The following is a 22,856-nucleotide window of genomic DNA, read 5'->3' as shown; positions in this document are numbered from 1 at the left end:
TTGACAAAGGTACAAATATAATTTAGTCTTCTCATCGTACAGTGTTGGAACAATCAGATATCCATAGGCAGTAAATAATCAGTAAAAGTAATCTTTGAGCCACACTCTGTAACATATATAGAGAGACATTCACTCCAAAGAGGCAGTCTCGGTGTAAAATTTAAAGTATAAAATCTAGATGAAATTATAGGAAAAAAAAACTTTTGTTTTGGATTACCAAAGATTTTTTTGTTTTGACAGCAACAGCTGATTCATAAAAGAAGAATCTTGAAAAATGATTAATTGGAAACTTTATAAAGTAGTAATTAATATTCTTTAAAAAAAACACTGAGAGAACTGGGGATGTTGCTTAGTGGTAGTGTTCACCTAGTATATACGAAGTCCTGGTTTTCATCCCGTTTACTGCAAAAATTTTTAGGAAGAAAGAAGGAAGGAGAATGAAGGGAAACAAAAACAGACCAACCAACCGACTGAGATGAGGATGAAAAGACAAATTACAGATTGGGAGAAAGTATGTGCACATCACAAGTTGTATAAAGAATCATAGCAGAACATCAAAAGAACTCTGAAAACATGGTTCTCAGAAAACAGTAAATTAAAAAGATAAAGATTTTAGCAGATATTCACCAAAGCATATGGAACTGTGGTTCATAAGTCCAAGGAGGAAAGAGCCTCACCATCCATAGAGAAATGCTGCAGGCAAGTACTGACCACACCAGATATTGGTGAAGATTTGGAGCAGCTGGCCTCTCACACACAGCTAGTAAGAATCTAGGTGGTCCAGCCTCTTTGGAAAACAATTTGGCAGTTTCACACAAGGCGAAATGTGTATCTGCCTTTTCACCCAGTCATCCTACTGCTGGGAATTTATCCAAAACAAAAGGAAATATATATTTGTACATGCAATGGCTTACATACATGTATATGAAGATGTTTAACAGGTTAATTTTTTGTACCCAAAATTACAATAACTCAGATACCCTTCAATGTATAAATGGATAAGCAAATTGTATGGACACTACTTATCTATACAATGAATACTACTCAACAAGGAAAACAAATGAAGTATGTTTACCCTCCGCAACATAAATAAGCCACAGAATAACTGTGCTGAGAGAAAGAGGCCAGATAAGAAAAGGTTCATACTATGTGTTTGCATGAACATAAATTTCTAGAAAATGCTAATTAATATTCAGTGACAAAGCAGGTAAGTGAGTAGGAGGCAGGTACAGGAGTCCTTTGGAGTAAATGGTTGTCTTTGTTCATTATCTTGATCGAAGTAGTAGTTTCATCAATGCGGTACAATAAATATGGAAATATTTTATGTGTCAGTTATATCTCATTGGCACAGTTTATAGTACTTGATACTTTCTGGGTCAATCTTGAAAAATATAGTCAATTTAGTGAAATAATTAATATATTTTTATGAACTGAAGTTTGACATTGATATGCAGTTAAATTACTTTTCATTGTACTTAGAGTACAAATTCAGTTCTTAGGATGAATGGTATAAATATGAGTGGCTGGTTTTGTGTTTCCATGTCATAGAGGTTGACCTGTTTTCCTTCAGGCTTATACAAAATGAATATCCTGTTGCCTCTCAAAGCAAAATCTGCCAACATCGTGAGAGTGCACTTTTGTGTGTCAGTGGTTGTGTGTCCTCTGCAGTTTAAGTTGCTTAACTATGAGTTTAGACATTCTTGATTGTTTCCTTTGCTGAGAGCAAGGAGTCATTGAGACCTGGGGTGATTGCTTGACGAGGCTGTTGCAGGTGGACGTCTTTAAGGAAAAAATGGAGAAGAGAGACAAAAATCCTTTCTAACTCAAACATGTTTTTTACTTATCAGTTCATCAGTGTGCTTTATGTAGTGGGGTTCTCTGTTTTTGTTTTTGTTTTTTGTTTTTTTATTTTTTGGTACTTGTAATTGAAACCAGGAGCACTTAACCACTGAGAAACATCTCCAGAGCCACTTTTTATTTACAGTTAGATTTTTATTTTTTCTAATTAGTTATACATGATATTAGCATGTATTTTTGGCATATTATTCATATGCGGAGTATAACTTCTCATTCTTCTAGTTGTGCATGTTGTAGAATTACAGTGCTTATGTAATCATATATAATGTCCAATTCATTCTACTATGTTTCCTATTCCCATACCCCCTCCCTTCCCTTCATTCCCTATTGTCTAATCCAGAATATTTCTGTTCTTCCCTAACCACCCCCACCTGTTGTGAATTAGCATCTGCATATCAGAAAAAAACATTCAGCCTTTGGTGTTTGCGGACTGGCTTATTTCACTTAGCAAGATATTCTCCAATCCTTCCTTCCTTCCTTCCTTCCTTCCTTCCTTCCTTCCTTCCTTCCTTCCTTCCTTCCTTCCTTCCTTCCTTCCTTCCAACATATCCATTTACTGGCAAATGCCATAATTTTGTTCTTTATGGCTGAGTAATATTCCACTATGTGTGTGTGTGTGTATGTGTGTATATCTCGCATTTTCTTTATCCATTCCTCTATTGAAGGGATCTAGGTTAGCCCCATAGTTTAGCTATTATAAATTGAGCTACTATAAACATTGATGTGGCTGCTTCACTATAGTATGCTGATTTTAAGTTCTTTAGGTAAAAACTGAGGATTGGGATAACTGGGTCAAATGGTGGTTCCATTCCCAGTTTTCTGAGGAATCTCCATACTGGTGTCCAGTGTGGTTGCACCAATTTGCAGTCCTACCATCAATACATAAATGTCCCTTTTTCCCCACGTCCTTGCCAATATTTATTGTTGCTTATATTCTTGATAATTGCCATTTTGACTGGAGTGAGATGAAATCTCAGTGTAGTTTTAATTTGTATTTTTCTAATTGCTAGAGATGTTGAACATTTTTTTCATATATTTCTTTCATATATATGTCATCTTGTGTGAAGTGCCTGTTCAGTTCCTTTCCCCATTTATTGATTGGGTCATTTGAGGTTTTTTGTTAAGCTTTTTGAGTTCTTTATACATCCTGGAAATCAATGCTCTGTTTGAGGTACATTTTCTCCCATTATGTAGGCTCTCTCTAAACGTTCTTGATTGTTTCCTTTGCTGTGAAGAAGCTTTTTAGATTGATTCTATCCCATTTATTGATTCTTGATTTTACTGCTTGTGTTTCAGGAATCTTGATAAGGAATTCAGTTCCCAAGCCAATGGGGTAAATTTGGGCATACTTTTTCTTCTGTTAGGTGCTGGGCCTCTGTTCTAACGACTAAATCCTTGATCCATTTTGAGTTGAATTTTGTGCAGGGTGAGAGATAGGGCTTTTATTTCATTTCACTACATTTGCATTTCTAGTTTTCCCAGCACCATTTGTTGAAGAGGCTGTCTTTTCTCCAGTGTATGTTTTTGGCACATTTGTCCAGTATGGATTTGTCTCTGTGTCTTTATAATTGCTTTTTCTGGTTCTATGAAGAATGCCATTGGGATTTTAATAGGAGTTGCGTTAAGTCTGTGTAACAGTTTTGGTAGAATGCCCATTTTGATGACTCTGCATATCCAAGAGCATGGGAGATCTTTCCATCTTCTAAGGTCTTCCTCAATTCCCTTTTTAGTGTTCTGTAGTTTTCCTCGTAGAGGTTTTTCACCTCTTTTATTAGATTGATTCCCAGATATTTTTTTTTTGTGCCCCAGACCCCCCACACACACTTTTTTTTTTTTTTTTCATTTTTGAGACAGGGTCTTGCTATGTTGCTCTTAGGACCTTATTAAGTTGTTGAGCCTGGCCTCTATCTTGTGATTCTCCGGCTTGTCTCCTGAGCTACTGGGATTACAGGCATGCACCACTATGACTGGGCCAGCTGGCCGGCCGGCCTTCCTTCCTTCCTTCCTTCCTTCCTTCCTTCCTTCCTTCCTTCCTTCCTTCCTTCCTTCCAACAAGAATAAGTCAAACAGAAATATTTCCTGACAGGATTCATTAAATTATACATTTGTTTCATGTTCCCTTACTATGCTAACCCATTAATTTTTTCCTGTGTGCTAACTGCTTATCTGTTTACTGGTTCTGAGCTCTTGATGAGAGCCACTTGTGTGCTCCTTCTCTCTTCTCTGTGAGAGTCCATGCCCTTAACCAAGGTCAGCAGTGCTCTCATAGTAATAAGAGCAACTGGTCACTGCACACTCTGCTAAGTGTGCTTTTTCTGTGTTTTTTGCCATCTTAATCCCGATAGGTATCCTGTGTTTTGGTGGTATTCCCTTTCTGATCTTTCTCAAGAAGTCTGACAGGTAGTTTGTTCAAGATATGGCAAAAACAGATTGAAATTGAAGCCCATCTGGCATCATCCAGCCATGCCACTGTGCTGCATTAGAAAATGCCATCAAACGTGATGTTTATGGATAAGTGAGTGATCCACAGCTGTAAGTAAGGCCATAATAAAGAAGCATGTGGGATGAATTTCTAAACATTGTCATTTCAGGAACACATATAGGCAAATAGATATAATTGTATACGTTTAATGATAGGCAAGTAGATGTGATTGTATGACAAGATACTTGATACTTCATTTTCTAAGTAAATCAGTATACTGACAAAGCCATCACAACAACCTGCAAATGAGAGGTAACAAGTTGAATTATGGAGAAACATAAAATTAATCTATGAAATATGTGAAATTTGTCAGAAAGAACCTCTGTTTGAAAGAATATTACTGCATATTAATTTTTTCTAGGGGATAGGGACATGAGGATTTCTTTAGATTGTCACTGTCCAGTAGGAGTGTAATATGAACTGCACGTGTATAATTTTGTTTCCTGGTGGCCATATTAAGAAAAAAGTAAAGGAACAGGTAAAATTTTATTTCTGTAGTTAACCAAACATATACAAATTATTATTTCCACATGAACTCATTATGACATAACCAGCAATATATTATTATTTGGGATTAAAAATTTTGAAATTGGCCCAGGCATAATGCACATATCTATATTCCCAGCAGTTCCACTGGCTGAGGCAGGAGGATTTCGAATTCAAAGCCAGCCTCAGCAACTTATCAAGGCCCTAGCAGCTTAGTGAGACCCTACTTCAAACAAATATATAGAAAAAAGGGCTGGGGATGTAGCTTAGTGGTTAAGCGCCCTGGGTTCAATCCCCAGTGCCAAAAAGGAAAAAATAAATAAAAATGGAAATTTGATATATATTTGATGCGTCTGGCACTTCTCAATTCAGAGGGTAAATTATCACCTGCAATATATTATCTGTATTCAGATTTGATAAAAATACTTCAAAGAGTAGATTCATAGCCAGGCCACGTGGCGCATGGCTATAATCCCAGAGGCTCCTGAGGCTGAGATAGGAGAATCTTGTGTTCAAAGCCAGCCTCAGCAAAAGCAAGGCACTAAGCAACTCAGTGAGACCCTGACTCTAAATAAAATACACAATAGGGCTGGGGATGTGACCTGTGGTTGAGTGCCCCTGAGTTGTCCCCGGTACCTGTGCTCCCCAAATAAAAATAGATTTATACTCCCAAGTTATCCCAGTGCATTTTGAACACTTTTCAATGCTGATAGTGTAATATTTTTTAGATTTAAATTTACATTAATTAAAATTCAATAACTATGTTTCAGGTGCTCACTCTCAGTGTTACTAGTAGAGTGAAAGTCTGGTGAACCTGGGTGATTCCTTGTATGTGTGAGGGGGAGTGTGGGTAGGAAGGAAGGCTGTCCAGGGAACAGAGCCTCTGGTCCCCTCTGGCCTTGCAGCTTCGTTCTTTGTGTGGTTGTTCTAGCTGTTTCTTCCTAGGTTGGTAGGTTTAAGTTTAAAAGTAGTGCCCATTTATAGCTTGATTTTATTTATTTTTATACATATTTAATGCTAAGAATTTAATAAATTTTACATTCTATATTCAGAGCATATCTACATCTTATTCTTTTCCATGGTTTAACCTCCCTGAGATTTTTATAATTGCCTTAATGTAACAAAGTTTGTTAAATCATTCTTGATATGGTTCTTCTATACAGATGATTTAGATTCCTACTGGTAAAAGATATACTTTAACTATATACTATATTCTATGCTTATATTCTATACTCTGGTTTCTCTTCAGATCGTATAAATCTTTAGCCTTTTGCTTATATTTTAATATAGAAACAAAAGTTTTAACTTTCTCACTGTGAAAGTGAGAATAAATGTTCAAGTATCTTAAATGCATGGAATCCATTGAATGATATTATTAAACATTTTATGGAAATAAGTTTTTTTATATCATCAATACCCATTGTTATTATTCATGTACAACATTTCTTGTTATGTTACAGGAGAAAAACCTTTCAAATGTGATGAGTGTAACTTTGCCTCCACAACCCAGTCCCATTTGACTCGGCATAAGCGTGTGCACACTGGAGAGAAACCCTACAGGTGCCCCTGGTGTGACTACAGGTAATGAGGCCACACGGGTTTCTGTGACAATTGGATCCTGTTGAATAAATCAATAAAAGATCAACATGAATTAGCACACTTTAAAGCATAAGGCATATTAGGTTAGGAGTTTATTATAGTACCTAATTTTAGTGACTTTTCAAATATAGACTTTTTTTTTTAAGATCAGTTTTAGGTTCACAGTAAAAGTGAAATGTTGGTACAGAGATTTTCCAAATATCTTTCTTCCCTTACACATGAGAGGCTTCCTCATTATCTATATCCCCAACAACGTGATCTGCTTTTTACAGTTGATGAACCTCCACAGACACATTCTCATCACCCAAAGCTAATAGATTTTAGTCAGGTTCACTGAGGGTGTTATGCATCCTGTGGGTGTGGACAAATGTATAATGACATGTATCCACCATTATAGCATCATTTAGGTTCTAGTGACTGTTCAAAGTATAAAGTTCTTTTACATTTTTGTAGTCTTAATACTTGCTTTTCAAACAATCCTTTGTTACACCCAGGTTTCTGGTTTTCTTGCTCATTCCTTTATTTGATATGTGTATGGCATCTCATCTGCTGTGAGAAAAGCACTCACTGAGAATGGTAGATGATATAAAAAGTGTTTTCTGCCTTTAAGGACATTACAACATAATCGGTGACTTCGTTTTCACAAGTAATTATAATACATATTCAAATAGTAAAAGAGAGAGCAGAAAAGAATATGGAGAAGGACCACATTGAGCCCAGATAAAATCCCTGTAGAGCAGAGAGCATCTTGCCTATGGCAGGAAAGGTGACAAAATTTCAAGTACATGATGTATGTTCTCAGATGAGTAGTTGATGGCACATGTAGCATTTAATGCTGAAGGCATCTTGGAGTTTATGGATGCTCAGTCCTTGCACTGGGTCTGGGGCAGCTGAGTTGTATCTGCCAGAGCACAGAAGTACTCAGTGACAGCAGTAATGCTCTATGACGAGGCACACATAGAGAGGCCTGGTGGAAGGTACCCTGGGGCATGGAGCTTGCAGCCAGGCCATGCTGCTCATGGAGCCCAAAGGTAAGCTGAGACACCATGCAGTTGGCAGGCAGTTGAAGGACACCATCTTCAGCCTTGGACTGAAGACCTCACTGTCACTGCCAGGCATATCAATAAGAAGACATCAGGGCTGTGTCTTCAAATGCAGCCATTTCTGTTGAATACTAAAATGTATATGTTGAACATCAAGCCTTCTTTAAAAAGTAGGTTTTTGTATTCTTGTGAATGTAGCCTGTGCATTCAGCAAATATATTGCCATAATCTCTATCATCAGCCATATTATTGCATTAAGTTTTATGTGAAAGGTCATAGAATAGTACAGAGATATTACAGATATATTTCATTCTTTAATTATTTATTCATTCAACATTTTATGGATTCTGGTTTTGTGTAACACTAGATTGGTATTTCTTATAAATTTGGGGAAATGGTGATCTAATTAGAGGTTCTAGGGTACTGACAATAGAAATTCTAAGGTTCTGATAGTGTGCTCTATAATAAAAATAAACATGACTTTTTTTTTATTACGGAGAGCATTCTGCAGTTGCCTTCCATGTAAAACAAAAAAAGCAATAAGAAAATTATAAAAATTTCCCTTAATTATCACTTACTCTTAAGATTATGTGCTTTTAGTCTGTACTCTATGTATAAGATTTTTTGTTGTTGTCTTGGGGGGAATTTTTGCTTTCTTGCAGTATAAATTCTTATACTTAATATTATTACTATTTTTCTGTGCCAGGAACCAGTCTTCTATAGAACTATGGTTTTGTTTTATTTTATTTTTAAAATTTTACTTGTGGATGGACACAATATCTTTAATTTATTTATTTATTATTTATATGCAGTGCTAAGAATCCAACCCAGTGCCTCACTCATACTAGGCAAGCACTCTACCCCTGAGCTACAACCATAGCTCCTAGAACTATGGTTTTACGACTTCTTTTAAAGTAGCCAAAATCACTCCTTCAAACATGATTATAAAGAAAACCACACATACAAAATAAACAAGTGATATTTACCATTTAAAAGTAGTCTTCATAGTTAAAATCTGAAGTTTTAAATAACATTTATAGCATGAATTTGTTTTGACAAGCAAACAGGTTTAAAATATGGCAAGTTAATTCATGATAGCTGCTACAGAATTAGCCTGCACATGCAGTTTCTGCCTTTACTATGTGCTAGGCTCATAGCCTGAGGGTGTCTGCAGGATCTGGACTCAGTACACATTTACCTGGGGACTTCCATCAAACTCTTTTTTGTTGGAGGGCTAGGGATTAAACTCAGGGGTACTGTAACACTGAGCTACATCCCCATCCTTTTTTTTAATTTAATTTTTTATTTTTAGACAGGGTCTGGCTAGGTTGCTGAGGCTGGCCTAGAACTTGTACTTCTTTCTCAGTCTCTTGAGTCACTGGGATTATAGGCGGGCGCCACTAAATCCAGTGCAGTCAAACTCTTTAACCTCCTAGGCTACCACATTTTCATTTGTAAAATATGGATTATTAGCTGACCAGCCTTCTGGGATCCTTGTGCATATCAAGCCAGATACACGTTGAAGTTACCTCACCAGTGCCTAGCACTTGGTTAAGTGGTAAATATTCGCCTGTGTTTTTGCTGTCCTCTCTGGTGCATGTTTTAGCCTGGTTGCAGGTTTCTTCATCTTTCAGTGAGTTAATTTGATGTACTGAAAGTATTTAGCATGCTTAAATATTATTTATAATACAGTCAAAATAGGTTTTTACAGTTTTTGAATTAATTTAAAATTTATTAAATCTAAAATCAGTTCTTGGATAATTGCTGAAATATTTTAAGGCTTCAAAATGTCTAACTTATAAAAGCATTCTTATGTAATATAATTGTTAGGCCTGCATGGTCCCAAGTTACACATACTTCAATGAATTTATTAAGTTTTGGGACATGAACACCATTTTCAGGTATTTATTTTCAAAATGCTCATACCTTGCATATCCATGACTTTTTTAGAATACATTTCTAAAATTTATGATTAAGACTTTTTATAGTACTGCTAGAAAGATTATGATTTTTTAAAATAAGATTAGTAGTGTTTTGATAGTGTCTTGGTGTTTATGTGCAAAATTCATTTACAAATATTTCAGCTTTCCATGGTTTGAAAGAACACTGTACTTTTTTCGAAGTTCTAGATCATAGTATTGTGCTCTATACAGGTTGTCCCAAACAGAGAGCAGCACTCGAATATAGTAATGCATTTGAGTTGGTTGGACTGCAGTTATGTTATACCTCTGTCAGATGTTGAGTTAAACAGGAGATGATGTTCTCTAAGCATTTCGTTGCCGTCCTGCGAATTAATACTTAGAACACTTGATAAAGTGATAACTACCAGATCTCCTTTTGAAATACTTATGTCCTTATTAAGAAGGTGATTTCTATTTTTATAACTTTTGAATAATCTTGTTATTGCTGGAAGTAAATAGTTTGAGCCCTTTCTATTTAATAATTTTTATAATTTTGTGTATATGTAATTAAGTTTGCTTTTACTAAGGAACAAAAGACAAGTTAGTTCTTTAAGAGCTTTCGAGTATAAGAATTCTTTTGAAGTTAGGGACTGCGAACACAATATAGAAATTAGAAGAGATACCTTTGTTTTCTTGTTGTTAAGAACAAGATTTTAAAGTAAGCATGTAGTAAGTGCATAGAATAAAAAGGTCCCACGCCTGCCTCCTTTAACCAAGGAAATGTGTCATTTTGCTGTCATTTTGAGTAATAGTGTCATAGATTATCACTCATTTCCTGAAAAGACAGGGTCATATTTACCTTATTGATATCTTCCAAAAATTTTTAAATAATTTTCCCATTTAGATTTTTACTTCATATAGGTAGATAAAAGCTGTTCCCATAGTATTCCTGTCTTTGTCATTATTGACCCTTATTTGCAGGTAAGTTGCCATCACTAGAAACTGAATCATTAATATTTAAATTTTATTTGAAAATGTATTTCTCCTTTTATAAGTTGAACATTAGTAGAGAAATACTAGTTGTTATCCATGAAAAATGTGAATATAGATTTGTTTACAAAAGAATTTTATAATTGGTCTTTTGAACCTGGGGCTATTTTTCAAGTTTGCATTATTAATTTAGGCAATGACATCTTATTCTATTCAGATGTAAACATGTACGCTTTTCCTTAGCGTTTGCTGTCTAAAATATCCAAAAATCTAATCCATTACAAATCAGTATATTCCATCATTACTCTACAACTCTTTCACAATTAATTGCCGTGCATTATGATTTCAAAGCATAAATTGAGTCATAGAAGACTTTCCTACCATATATATGTAGCAAATTCTTTAGGTTTGTTTCTACCATACAATGGAAACATTCTAACCCTTTCTACATTTTATTTCCTTTTATGTGTTGTCACCTCTATATTAATGAGAGAACAAAACAGAACAATACAGAGCCTTTTGTATTTTATAGAAAGCATCCTAAGAATACGAAGTCTGCCATCCCTATAGAATTTATTAACATCAAACTGCTGTTTCTTCATTCATTGCATTGATTTACATATGAAAGTTCACCCAAACAAATTAAGGATTTGTTTTATTAAAATGGCCACAATTGGGCTTTTTTTCTCCCCTTTTTATGTGAAGCATCTTCTCATTGGTTTCTTTTTTTTGTTTTGTTGTGTCCTTTAGGATTTATGGAGGAATTATAATGCATGCATTTTAAACAACAAACCACTAAGCCATGCAAAGTAATACAAAATACTTCTTACAGAATTAAAAATATTAAGGGCAATTCTATAAAGCACTTAAAATGCCATTTTTTATATTATAGAAAACTGAAGTTTCAAGCCAATCTCTGGAAGGTCTTACTGTTTTGTTTACTGTGTCCCTTGTAATTGAACTTGAGATAGCCTCAGTGTTCTGTAAGTATAGTTTTGACTATATTTTTCCTCAATTTTGTAACTGTCTTTATTCTTCTAACCTTACATGAACTTTATTTTTTAAAATATTTTTTACTGTTACTTTTTTTTACTTTTTTATTGCTTTTAAATCCACTGGTGCTGAGTACATAATTGTACATAAAATGTACACTTCTCACCTCAGATTAAAGGTCCACCCCCATTGTTTGCTAAATTTGTAGGAAATCTACTTTTGAGGGTTTTTTTTTCCCCCCTTCTTGCTGGTTCACTTAATCTCAGCCAGTGTTTTCCATGGAAATCATTAACTCATTAATTTTGTTTATGGTTTTTTTTTTTAATCTCAGGAAGATTTTTCTCTTTTTCATTAATGGAGGCTGAAGATGTCTGTCTGTCTGTCTCTGTCTGTCTCTGTGTATCTCTCTCTCTCTCTCTCTCTCTCTCTCTCTCTCTCTCTCAATTAGGAACATGCTTCCTTTTGCCATGTACCTCAACAGCCCTTTTATTCATCTGAATACTTTATTTAGTAGTTCTAACAATCAGATTTGTCAAGTTCTTACACATGTGACTATAGTAGAGAGAATTTGCTGTTTGTTGCCACCATTTGAAATCTCATATGCCCTAGAAATTTTTGTGAAGATATGCTTTTAACTTAATGGAAATCTTTCTTTGCATTTCCTGGAATCATTTTTAGGGAAGTTTTAAGGTAGAGTGACCAAAAAATTATATTAATGTTACTTCTGAAAGTTTGTTTTAATTTCTTCTTTCTGTTATAAAAATATCTGCAGGTCATAGATAATATGCATTTTTATACATTTTTTTTTATCAGCATTTTGTGTGTTATAGTTCTTGTCTTCCATTTGTTTCAGCAGCGGCATCCTGAGTCAGGGAGACTGCACAGGGATAATTTTCTCCTTTGGATAATTTCTTCTGAGAGGTCCAATTTTTCTTTGGCTTCCTTTGCAGGTACATAGGTTTTAGCAGGAGAAACAACAGATAAAACAAACTTGGATTTGCCCATAATAGTGTCAGTGAGAAAAAAAGCACATTTTTGTCCTTATACTAGTACATAATATATACAAGAAAAAGAAGCCAAATTACACATACTGAAACAAACAGCACACTATGTCTTTTTCCACAGAACCATTCATCTAGGTAATTTTGAATTTCTCAAAGAATAAAGATACTACATAATAATCAAAATGAAAATATCTAGTACTGATATTAGACATGATTTATATTTAAAGCCAGTTATTGCCATGGTCTGGTTAGATCAGAATAGACTTTAAGTCAAAACTACTTTTGTTATTTAAAGTTCCAGTCAATATCATTTCATTATTTCATATATGTCAGGTCTCTATAGTCTGTTGTAACTACTAATCTACTCAGTGGAATAAAAATAAGTAAATGAGCCAGGCTCACAGATAATTCTGAAGACCTAAATATCCGGTTATTTTCCAAGCTTTTCATAGGGTGATGGTGAGTCTACAAGCTTTCTTCAAATTCTGATGTGTCTTCTCTAGAAAACGTACATATTCATTGGATTATGTCTGGTCTTGCCAGTAAGAAGATTGCCCCTTCCTGTTGGCCTCCTACACACAGTTCAGCCAGCCACAGGTAGATGTCAGTATCGTGGTTGGTTGTGAAACTGTGTGTGTTGATTGCCAAGCATAAGCAGTGCTTAAAAAGCTTCTCCTAGCCTGTGTCAAGGTGATACTCTGTGAAGTCTAGTGCCCTTCACATGGAGTAGCTGTATCTGGTGAGTGCAGATGGAACTTTTTGCAGAATTCCCTTAAAAAATGAATTTATTGTCCCCAGAATTGCATCATCCTTTCAGGTTTTTCTGTAATGAAATGCTTCTTTTTTTCCTGCTGTATTTGTATTTTGCAGCAAGTTGAATTCTTCCTTCATAAAAATTTCATATTTTTTTCATTAATGAATGTTATCTCATTATTTTGTTTTATATGTTTTTTGTATTTTCTATTATGTTGTTTTCTAATATTAGTTTCAGATGTCTTCTTTCATTCATACTTTACTTCCTTGTGCTATAACACATGAGCACATAAACCTTCAAACCTTTTTCACTCAAGCAGCCTGTGTAAAGATATAAAAAAGTATGTGCGGGCCTGAAGTTAACACTCATAATTTTAATCTCTGTAAAAAGCTGAAGTAAAAAATAATATAGACTTGAGAACAAATAGATTCCATAGCATTAAAAATTACAAATTGGTTTGATGCCTTTAAAACAAAAAGAATCTGAGGTACCTTTTTGTGTATCAGTGCAAGTAAGTTGTTTTGTTTGTTAATGTAGCTAAAACAGCAGATTAATTAGAAGAGCCATTTTGAACACAAAGTGACCATACATTCCCTCTGCTATATCTTAAAGTAGAATCTAGATAAACATGTTTATTTAACTTGCTGTTGCTGAATCCCAAATCCAGTCATTATAAAAGGACCAAAGCTATCTTTGGGGATGGTCTTTCTACAAGGAATTACTCTGGACAGTCCCTTGGGTGGTAGTTAGATATATCTGTATATATTGTGGCAGGAAGAAAGGCCTTAGAGATGAAAAAAAATAGAAAATATTTTTGGGGCAATAGTCTCTTGCATAATAAGTTATTCCTCAGACACTAGAGCTATTATCACACAACAAAACACTTCCCTATGTAACTATCTATAGCCTCTGGCAGTTAGAAGCTCAAAGAATGGAGCTTATTAGACAAACAGTGTAATCACTTGGTGTAGCTGACAGCCATCAGTAGAACACTGTGAGCATTGCCACAGTGGTAGTTGGGTTAAACCTCACATGTGCATTTGAGAAAAGAACATAACAAGACAGAAGAGCTTTGAAGTGTATAAAAGTTTGTCCAACTTTCATTAATCAGTAACAATTGCAAGGATACTAGTTATTTCATTTTACTTTCAGCTCCTTGGTTTTAGCATATTCTGATACATTGCCTCTCGGGGGACTGACAAAAATAATGGAAGAAAGAAAGAAAAACTTGCAACACTTGAAAGATGATAGTTCTTAGAGGGTAGTTGTGTTTTGAGGCAGAGAAAGGTGAAGTGGCTTTGTGCATCCACACACTTTCTGACATGTTGCACTCCCCGTGGGAGTGAGATGTCTCCTTCCCCAGGGTCACCCATATCTGCATATTTTGGGTCCTCCTTAACTGATTCTGTAAAGACAGGGTCTTCTGTGAATCTTACATCTTCATCTCCTTGATTAAGGGACTGTAACACAAACCCTTTGCTGGCCTTCACCTTCTTCTACTGTGTTCCTTTCTGTTTTCTCTATTAAGAAGCTCTGGAAAAAGAACTACTAAACATTTTTTGGTTTTTGATAAAACAATCATATCATTATTTACTGCAGAGGTACAAGTGAGCTATAATGCAAATAAACTAGAGCCCATTATTCTGTAGCATAATACGTAACCTGATACTTTTTTTTACAGGGAATTTTAACTTTAATTCATTAACCTTAATTATTTTGCCTTGTTTCCTGTTATATATATAAAACCCTGTTCCACCTTTTATCCTTCCTTATGAAGCTTTGTGGAGACATCTCTGTGTGGCAGGAAGACATCTCTGTGTGTGTGTTTGTGTTATGTTGATTAACTTTACTTGGTGCTTTCCTCCTCAACATGTTTTGTTCCTTCATCTTGAATTGCAACTTTAACACATAAGAAATGTGATAAAACAAATAAAAATTTACCATTGAGAGAAAATGGGGTAAATGCTGAGGGTACTTAAATAAGATGATTTATCTCTTGGATTGAATTGTTTGAGATCAAAAGTGCTTGACATTTAAACTTCAAGAATTTGTTTTGATCCAGAAACCTCAAGTAACTTTAATGTTAGTTAAAAGTAAGATTTCTTCCATTCCCTGCACTCCTAAGTTACATCTTTTCTTCAAACTAAATTTATCTTCTCCTTTTAGCACGCCTGGATTGCAGGGTGTGTGAGATTATCTGATAAAAGTAGGAAGGAAGTGTATGTCATTTTTACCCCTGTTCATCCTGGAGAGCTTGAGTTTGACTCCATGGGCAGTGGGTGGCCAGGTGGAAAATGCAGAGCCAGAAAATGGTGTGCTCATACCTTACTTTGCCTTAAAAATAAAAGCCTTTTCCCCTTTGCAGGATGCAAAGATGAGCCCAAGAGACACAGAAGGGGACAGGACATCATTTAAAACAATTGTCACAAAGGTACAGGCAGAAAATAAGGCAGATTCAGATGACCAGGTTGGAAGACAGATGAAGGGACATGCTAACCAAAGGAATGAATGTGGAAGGACCATATCACCCTTTAGGTGCATAGCCCAGTGCTGCTGGGTGAGTGATAGCACCTTTCAGTGAGGCACTCACTCCTTGAGAAGGCTGCCCTTCAGGAAAATGACTACTTATGTGATCCAGGATGTGTCACCTTGAAACATTGGAATATCCAAATGGAGACACTTCAATAGTGTACAAGTCCGCAGGAATCTATGTGGAATTTGAAACCAACGATGAGATTGACATTTCCCTCAGAAAGTGTAGAAAATGAAGAAGGCAGAGAGGATTATAGCCAGTGCCTGAGAGGTTGAGAAGCCAGCTCATAGAACCAAAGGGGCCTCCAGGGAAGAGGGGGGTCTGTGACCAGTGAGGAGTGCCAGCTGTGCCAGGGTGGAGGCAGTAGGAACAGGCAGCCACAGCTCCAAGAGTCTAAGGTACTTTGGGAAAGACCAGTTTTAATAAACTGGTGAGAACAGATGCCAACCCCTCAGACAGAGGTGAAGAAATGCACATTGCCCAGGGAACAAAGGGAAGGTGAGGCGGAGGCTACTGGGAGAGGAGGTGGATGACCACACTTGAATTTGTTTTCATTTGTTTGCTTATGGCTGATTTTAGTGCAGCAGCTATAGCAACGTTTCCACATTTTGGGTTACTGCACAGCACCAAATTTGAGTCATGTGTTCAAAGTTAGGAACCCAGAAAATAGAGGTGTTAGGATATTATTACACCCACCCCAGCACATATACACCTGGACCCTGGGATATCATTTACGTTGTGTGTTGAATTTCTACACATGGCTATCTTGCTTTGGCTGTTTTTCATTAGTTTAAAATTTTGCTTGCTGCTAGCCAACAATTCAGTGTGATCATTTTCTGAACACTCCTGTTAAATATAGTCTTAAAATGTGACATCTGTTCTGTACTTTGTCCTAAAAAATATTTAAAAATGTCTCTGGGATTTTCTGCCAAAAGTAAATCCAAAGGACCCTCTTATGGCATCTTAAGGCAATTGAAGACACCCAGTCATTGACTGTGATGGCACCCAACTCCTGCCCGTTTTGGTCGTAGTTATTCACCTTTCATTTGTTTGGCTTTTTCCAGATTTGTTAACATGGTGTATCACTCTTGCCAATCATGAGCTTAATTCTCTTTGCTATGTGCTGCTTGGTAAACTCCTGAAGACTGTGTTAGATTTGTGCCCAGCTTCTTCAGATTGCCATATTTCTAGAAGTAGTTACTCAGCTAGAGTGTATCCTGCCACCACAAATGCAATAATAAGGATCATGTGGGTGTTGGAGTGTGTGTGTGTATAATATGAAAAGAAAAAGCAAATATATCACTCCTTCGGGTAAGATAGGGTACATGATTTGTTTTCATGACTTAGGTTGTATTATAACTGCTGAGTGTTGGTGTCAGTTGCATTAAGCCACTAAAAAGTGGAAATAAGTCATATATATTGCCCCACAGGTTGATGTATGCTAGTTTTGCATTCACTAACATTTTGTGTGCGCTTCATTGATTCTGTTAGAGTTTTTGCAGCTTTGTCTTATTTTAAATTGTGGTTAGCACACAGTTGCAATGACTGTGTCTCAGGTTTTGGTTTTAGCTTGTTTTTTAGCCTTAGAAATAAAAGCCTTTTTCCCCTTGCAAATTTAGGTAGTTCTGTTTTATACATTTCATCTAGAATTTTTGGCACCATTTATGTAAATACAAATAAGGGTATAGAAATAATCACTGCAATGTTCCTGAAGTAGGTTGGTTCCAGTGTTGGCAGCAGGACGTCCTTAGGAAGGGTGAGGAAGCAGCTTCCCCCACCAGGGAGCCAGCTTTTCTGTGGAGGAGAGATCTGAGCAGATGAGAGGGTGATGTGAGTAAGGGCATCATTCTGACCAGACCCTCTCAGACACCAGCAACCGGGTGCCTGTGCCTGAGGCATGTATGGACGGTGTCAGCACACACATGTGTATGTTCTAATTACATGTTCCTTCCCATTAATGATTTCTGCATGGCCTTTGAAAAATGATGTTGAATGTAATGATGATACAGTCCAGATCTTACTTCTTGAGTTACATGTGTACACTTGTTTTTAACTACATATGCACAAACATATTTTATTACTTTCCTTGAATCTCTTTTTAACAGAACAATCTTTTAAAACACTATCTCTGATGTAAAAGAGACTCAAAACAAGGTTTCAGTTTTATTTTTAAGGTTTTTTTTTTAGTTTAAAAATGGAATATATGTTTTCTTTAGCTGTAAAAGCACAATCAAGGCAACATGATGAGTGAGTCAGTGTTGCAAAAGTAAAACTAATTTTGCCTTCACTCACATGAGCTATAGAAGGAGGAAGCTTTATTGTCCCTGGGAAGGTGATAAGGCAGAGTAATTGTATATTATACTGTCCTGGAGCATCTGCCTGAAGACTGTTGGAGCAATTCATCTATCACAGACCCTGCAGCGTGTTTTGTCTTTCTGCTTTAACCCATCCCCACTGCTGGCCTGCACGGAGGTTTTGATAGGGACTGCGCCTGGGCCGGGGCTCACATTAATCAGGCCCCTTGTTCAACACTCTGGCTGACATAATTACAACCTGCGCACAGCAGTTATTCAAGTCGAGTCCTTGTCACTCGTGGTGCGAAACTACACAGCTCAGATCCCGGAGGAGATTGCCTTATCACACAGAACAAGGGCTCGCAGGAGTCGAAGAGAATAGAAATGGGAAAATGTCTTCCGGGAGTACTATATATTCCTTTAAAATAAGACATTTGAGAGACGTACAAGGGACAAAAGGAAGTATTGTGTGTAGGGACTGAAATGAAACAGTTATTATTTTTAAATGGATTACATGAAACATTTTTGTAAAAATGGACATAGATTATTAGATAAATTCAGTGGTCCTCATCATCAGTGACGGTTACTTTTTTCCTTCAAAGGTGATCCTATAACTTTAGAATTAAAAAAGCTTCTTATACTCTTGGTAGAACTCAGTAACATAATAAAGTATGCATTCTAAGTTTAGCATTGGGCAAATGTAGGTTACAGAGCTCTGTAACTTTCTGTTTTGTGTATGCCGTCTTCTTGCTCTAATGCTCCATTGGTGGATTACCTGCTGCTTCATCTACTAGCCCAGGTGTGAAGGATTGGTCTTTTCTCAGGAATTTAAGTAGTATTTAAATTTTTATGGCAGCCCCTGCCCTTCCTCTAACAGCCAGTGTGAGTCATGTGTGTGTGATGATTTACACGATCATGTCATCAGGCTTCCCACTGAAGTACGCTCCTGTGCATGAATGCCAAAGTCATTGTTTTAGATCTAGACTCTTTCTTTCTTCCTTCCTTTTTTTCTTCCTTCCTTTCTTTCTTCCTTTCATTTCTTTCTTTTTAAGCTTTATATTGTCCCAAGTAAAATCAAGTTTTGGCCTAGCCCATCAAAAAAATGTGAAACCACATACTCAAATTCAGTAAAAACTATTTATAACCCCTTAAATTTGAAATGTGAAAGACTTTCAACTAGAAAAGTTAAAGTAAATGATCATTCATTCATTCATACTCATACATTTATATTAAATTACTTGATCTGGAAAATTCCTCTTTTTTTTCCTAGGTTATTTATTTCAAGCCATAGTTCTAAAAGTTCATGGTTTTGTTTTTTTGTTTTTTTTTTTTTAAATGATTTGTCTCTCTACCATTTTCCCGTACCTAATCTCTCTTAGTAATGTGATTTCAGTGATTGTTTGGGTGTACGATGATGATTAGGCTACATTTTCTTTCTTTCTTTTTTTTTTTTAGGCTACATTTTCTTATATTATTTTTGGTTAAGATCATTTTCCCTTCCATCTGTCTTTCCTAAGTTGCTAAGCATAGGCAGTTAGCAGAAATGGAATAAACCTATCCTGTGAGGAAATAAATATGTAAACATCAAAAGTTAGGGCTCTATATTTATTTCAAAGAGCGTCAAAATAATTGTTTAAAAGACTTTTTACCAGCAGTTATCGCCATCTATGCAGCTTCGTGGAAGGGAGAAGGAGCATGCAGGACTGATTGGGCATTCTGATTTTCACAGATTTCAAGTTTCAAGCAAGTGTGTTAGCTCAACCTGGGACAAATGTCTTTGCAGTTAGGTCAGTTTGGCGAATGCTGTGTATGTCCTATCTCTTTCTGCCCTTTCAGGCTCAAGATGAGCACATGTAATTCTGTTTCACTGAAATGTGGCAAACTTTTGCCAAAACCCTGTCTCCTTGAAAGATAGGGAGCCACTACTGTCTGTTCCATGCTTTTTCCTGAGTGATTTTGCAATAGGAGTTTCTCATCAGCACACATTGCAAAGCATCTAGTAATTGCTTAAACTCACTAAGTTTTGTTTTATTTATATGAGCATCTAGCTTGTTGACTTGAAGTCAAATAAAAGTCAAGGTTACTTTTTGCTCACAGCACTTGCTTTTTTGTTCTCCTTTGTGCTGGCATGTATCCGTGTATTAGAGCGTGTGAATGAAATGTATTTTCCCCTTTGGGTTTAACATGAAAGAATCTGGGAGATTTGCACTTGCTTGCAACCCCTTTCCCCTCCACTGATTTGGGGAGCAGTCCAGCTCAGACTTCATGTTTAAATCTCTGCACGTGAGGGACACTGTTCGGGAATTTAAATTCTGAAGAAATAATTTGGGGTTCTAACACAAATAGTTCAATGCCACTTCTTATTGTTTCCTCCTTGCTATTCCCATTGTTCCTCAGTAGAGTGGAAGGTGGAAGGAGGTTGTCAGATTTAAAGTAGTCTTCCTCCTCTTGGCTACAGGTGCCATGATCAGAGATTTGAACAGAGCAGTAATTGAAGTGGAAATGAATGTAGGAAGTACAAGTGGTAACAAAAGATGGAAATTGAAGGAGCAAGAAAATAACTGTAAAAAATCCTATGGGGTAAGCATGTGAGAGGCAGTGACACTTTTGTACATAAGTGTGCGTTAAGTTGATATCATGTGGAATCACTGGGAGTTAGCATTGCAGGTAGTGTAGAAGGCATGGTAATCCAAGGCCCGCTCAGTTGTGGTCAGCTGCAGGAGTCTTATATGCAGACAGGAAATTTTTTTCAAAAATTATTTTTTAGTTATAGGTGGACCCAATGTCTTCATTTTACTTTATGTGGTGCTTAGGATCAAACCCAGAGCCTCAAGCATGCCAGTCGAGCACTCTACCTCTGAACCACAACCCCAGCCCCTTAAACTACTTTTGCAATTTTTCAGAAGTTGCCTTTCTTTTTTTATTTTTTTTAGCATTTTTTTGATGTTTATAACTCATTTGTCCAATCAACTTATATTCTGAGATCCTAACCACAATGATTTCTTTCTCTCTCTCTCTCTCTCTCTCTCTCTCTCTCTCTCTCTTTCTTTCTTTCTTTCTTTTCAATGTAGTGGGCATAAATAAATGTTGAATGAATTAATTTTGAAAATAAAGCAAATACATAGGAAAATACACTTTTTTGTAAGCACAGACTTTTGTCAAAAATTAATTTTCATTAGTCTGAAATTATTTTAATTTGCATTCCTTTGATTTCTAGAGACATTGATCATCATAATGCTTACATAAACATTTGTATATCTCCATTCATGGATTGCTTGTTTATATTGTTTATCCAATGTGTGAAGTTTTTATTTTACTGACTTTCCTAACATGTTTTCATATATGTTGCATGGTTTTCTCCCATTTGTTGCTATCTTAATTTCATTAATGATATGTTTAATATGAAGCAGTTTCTATTTCTGTGAGTTATACTTTTCTACCTATTTTGGTAGCTTTTGAGTTTTCTTTAGGAATATTCTAATCAAGAAAACAAATGTTTTCTACTATTATTTTTATAATTTTGTTTCCCTATGTTAAACTTTTAAAATCAAAATGGTATTTACTTTTGTAATGTGTAGGACTGCCTTTTGTAGTAGCCTAGCAGTGGACTCATCATGTGTTATGACCCTCCATCTCCTAATGGAAATCACGTCTTTACCCCTACATATCTGATCCTTCATGCTGTTCTGTTCTGGTCATGTACATGACTTAGCGCTGCAGATGACTAGGTTCATTTGCTGAACATTGTCAACAATATGTTCCTTTTTAGATAGCGGAATCTGAATTTCTGTATTCTTGTAGATTTTAGCCAAATTTAAATGTAAGCAGCACAATATTCAATAGTCTAAAATTATCATATTCTTTACTTATGGGTCCATAGAGAGAATATAAGTGGTAAAAGAATATATACCATAGGCCGTCTCACATAATTGTGGAATAAGCCTGATCTTACATATAGGCTCACAGTCTTTCAGCCTGCAGTGATTGGAGCTTAATGTGAAAATCTTCTAGTCTTTCATAGTCTTTTAATTTTTTGCCTAGGAAATGTATAATAGTGCTGATTTTAAAATATTAAATTCTTCATTTTAATTTATGTAAATATTTTCTTTTAATTGTTTCTTATCCATTTGGATTCATATTACAAAGATACCGCAGAACTCCCTTTTTACTGAGTTTTATATATAGACTTATTATATAGTTTTATAAACTTGTTTCATTCAATACCTCAGTTTAACTATAAGTAATTCTTTTCATGGATGTGAATTCACAGAGTACTGAACAGGCAGAAAAGGAAGTTGCATTTCTGCCCAATTAATATGAACAGTCTACTCTGTCGTGTGAGCTGTGTACAGTGTAATATCAGGGTAATCTATGTTTATTCAAATGAGTTGGAACTTGCTTTTTGTGTATGGAAGGAAAATTGCTGATAATGAAGACATTTGAACTGAACTTTTCTGCATTTAATAGAAAGACTGGTAGTAGTAATAATTTTTTAAAAAAAGAAAGAAAGAAAAGCCATATCCACCTTATTATTCAAACACATTTAATACCATGACCTTCATCCTCGTGACAGCTATACCAGGTACAGGTACTATTCCCCTAGAGAACAGCAACAACAAAGCAATGTGAAAAACAAAAGCATATTTCTTTAGGTAGAACTCTCAGAATTTTTCTTATTTCAATTCACACTATGAGTTTCTAGGAGAAAAATCCAATGTGCAGTGTTTCCCTAACCTTCCTGAATATGCATTTCCCCACTTTTGTATTTATACTTTTTCTTAACATCTCTTGACATCATCAGAAATAGAATTCACTGGAGACGAATTTTACAGGACTCTGTGCAGATCTTATGTATTCTTTTCAGTACATTTTACTATACCTTTATATTATTGGTTGATACTAACTTTCTGATTTCACCCT

General features: G+C 35.8%; 1 protein-coding gene across 3 annotated transcripts in view; it reads left to right on the top strand.

Annotated features, from left to right (window-relative positions):
- The window catches only part of Znf407 (zinc finger protein 407), a 421,370-nt gene that overhangs the window by 260,544 nt on the left and 137,970 nt on the right, over positions 1–22,856 (top strand). For all 3 annotated transcript variants that reach the window (XM_078029872.1, XM_005334380.5, XM_078029873.1), the window contains one exon: positions 6,286–6,406. In XM_078029872.1, coding sequence (XP_077885998.1) covers positions 6,286–6,406 — 121 coding nt within the window. The remainder of the gene's footprint in view (positions 1–6,285; positions 6,407–22,856) is intronic.

This window comes from Ictidomys tridecemlineatus, chromosome 13 (genome assembly GCF_052094955.1).
Source record: "Ictidomys tridecemlineatus isolate mIctTri1 chromosome 13, mIctTri1.hap1, whole genome shotgun sequence".
Lineage (NCBI taxonomy): Eukaryota > Metazoa > Chordata > Mammalia > Rodentia > Sciuridae > Ictidomys > Ictidomys tridecemlineatus.
The sequence above is the reverse complement of the archived record's forward strand: the minus strand, read 5'-3'. Positions and strand labels throughout refer to the sequence as shown.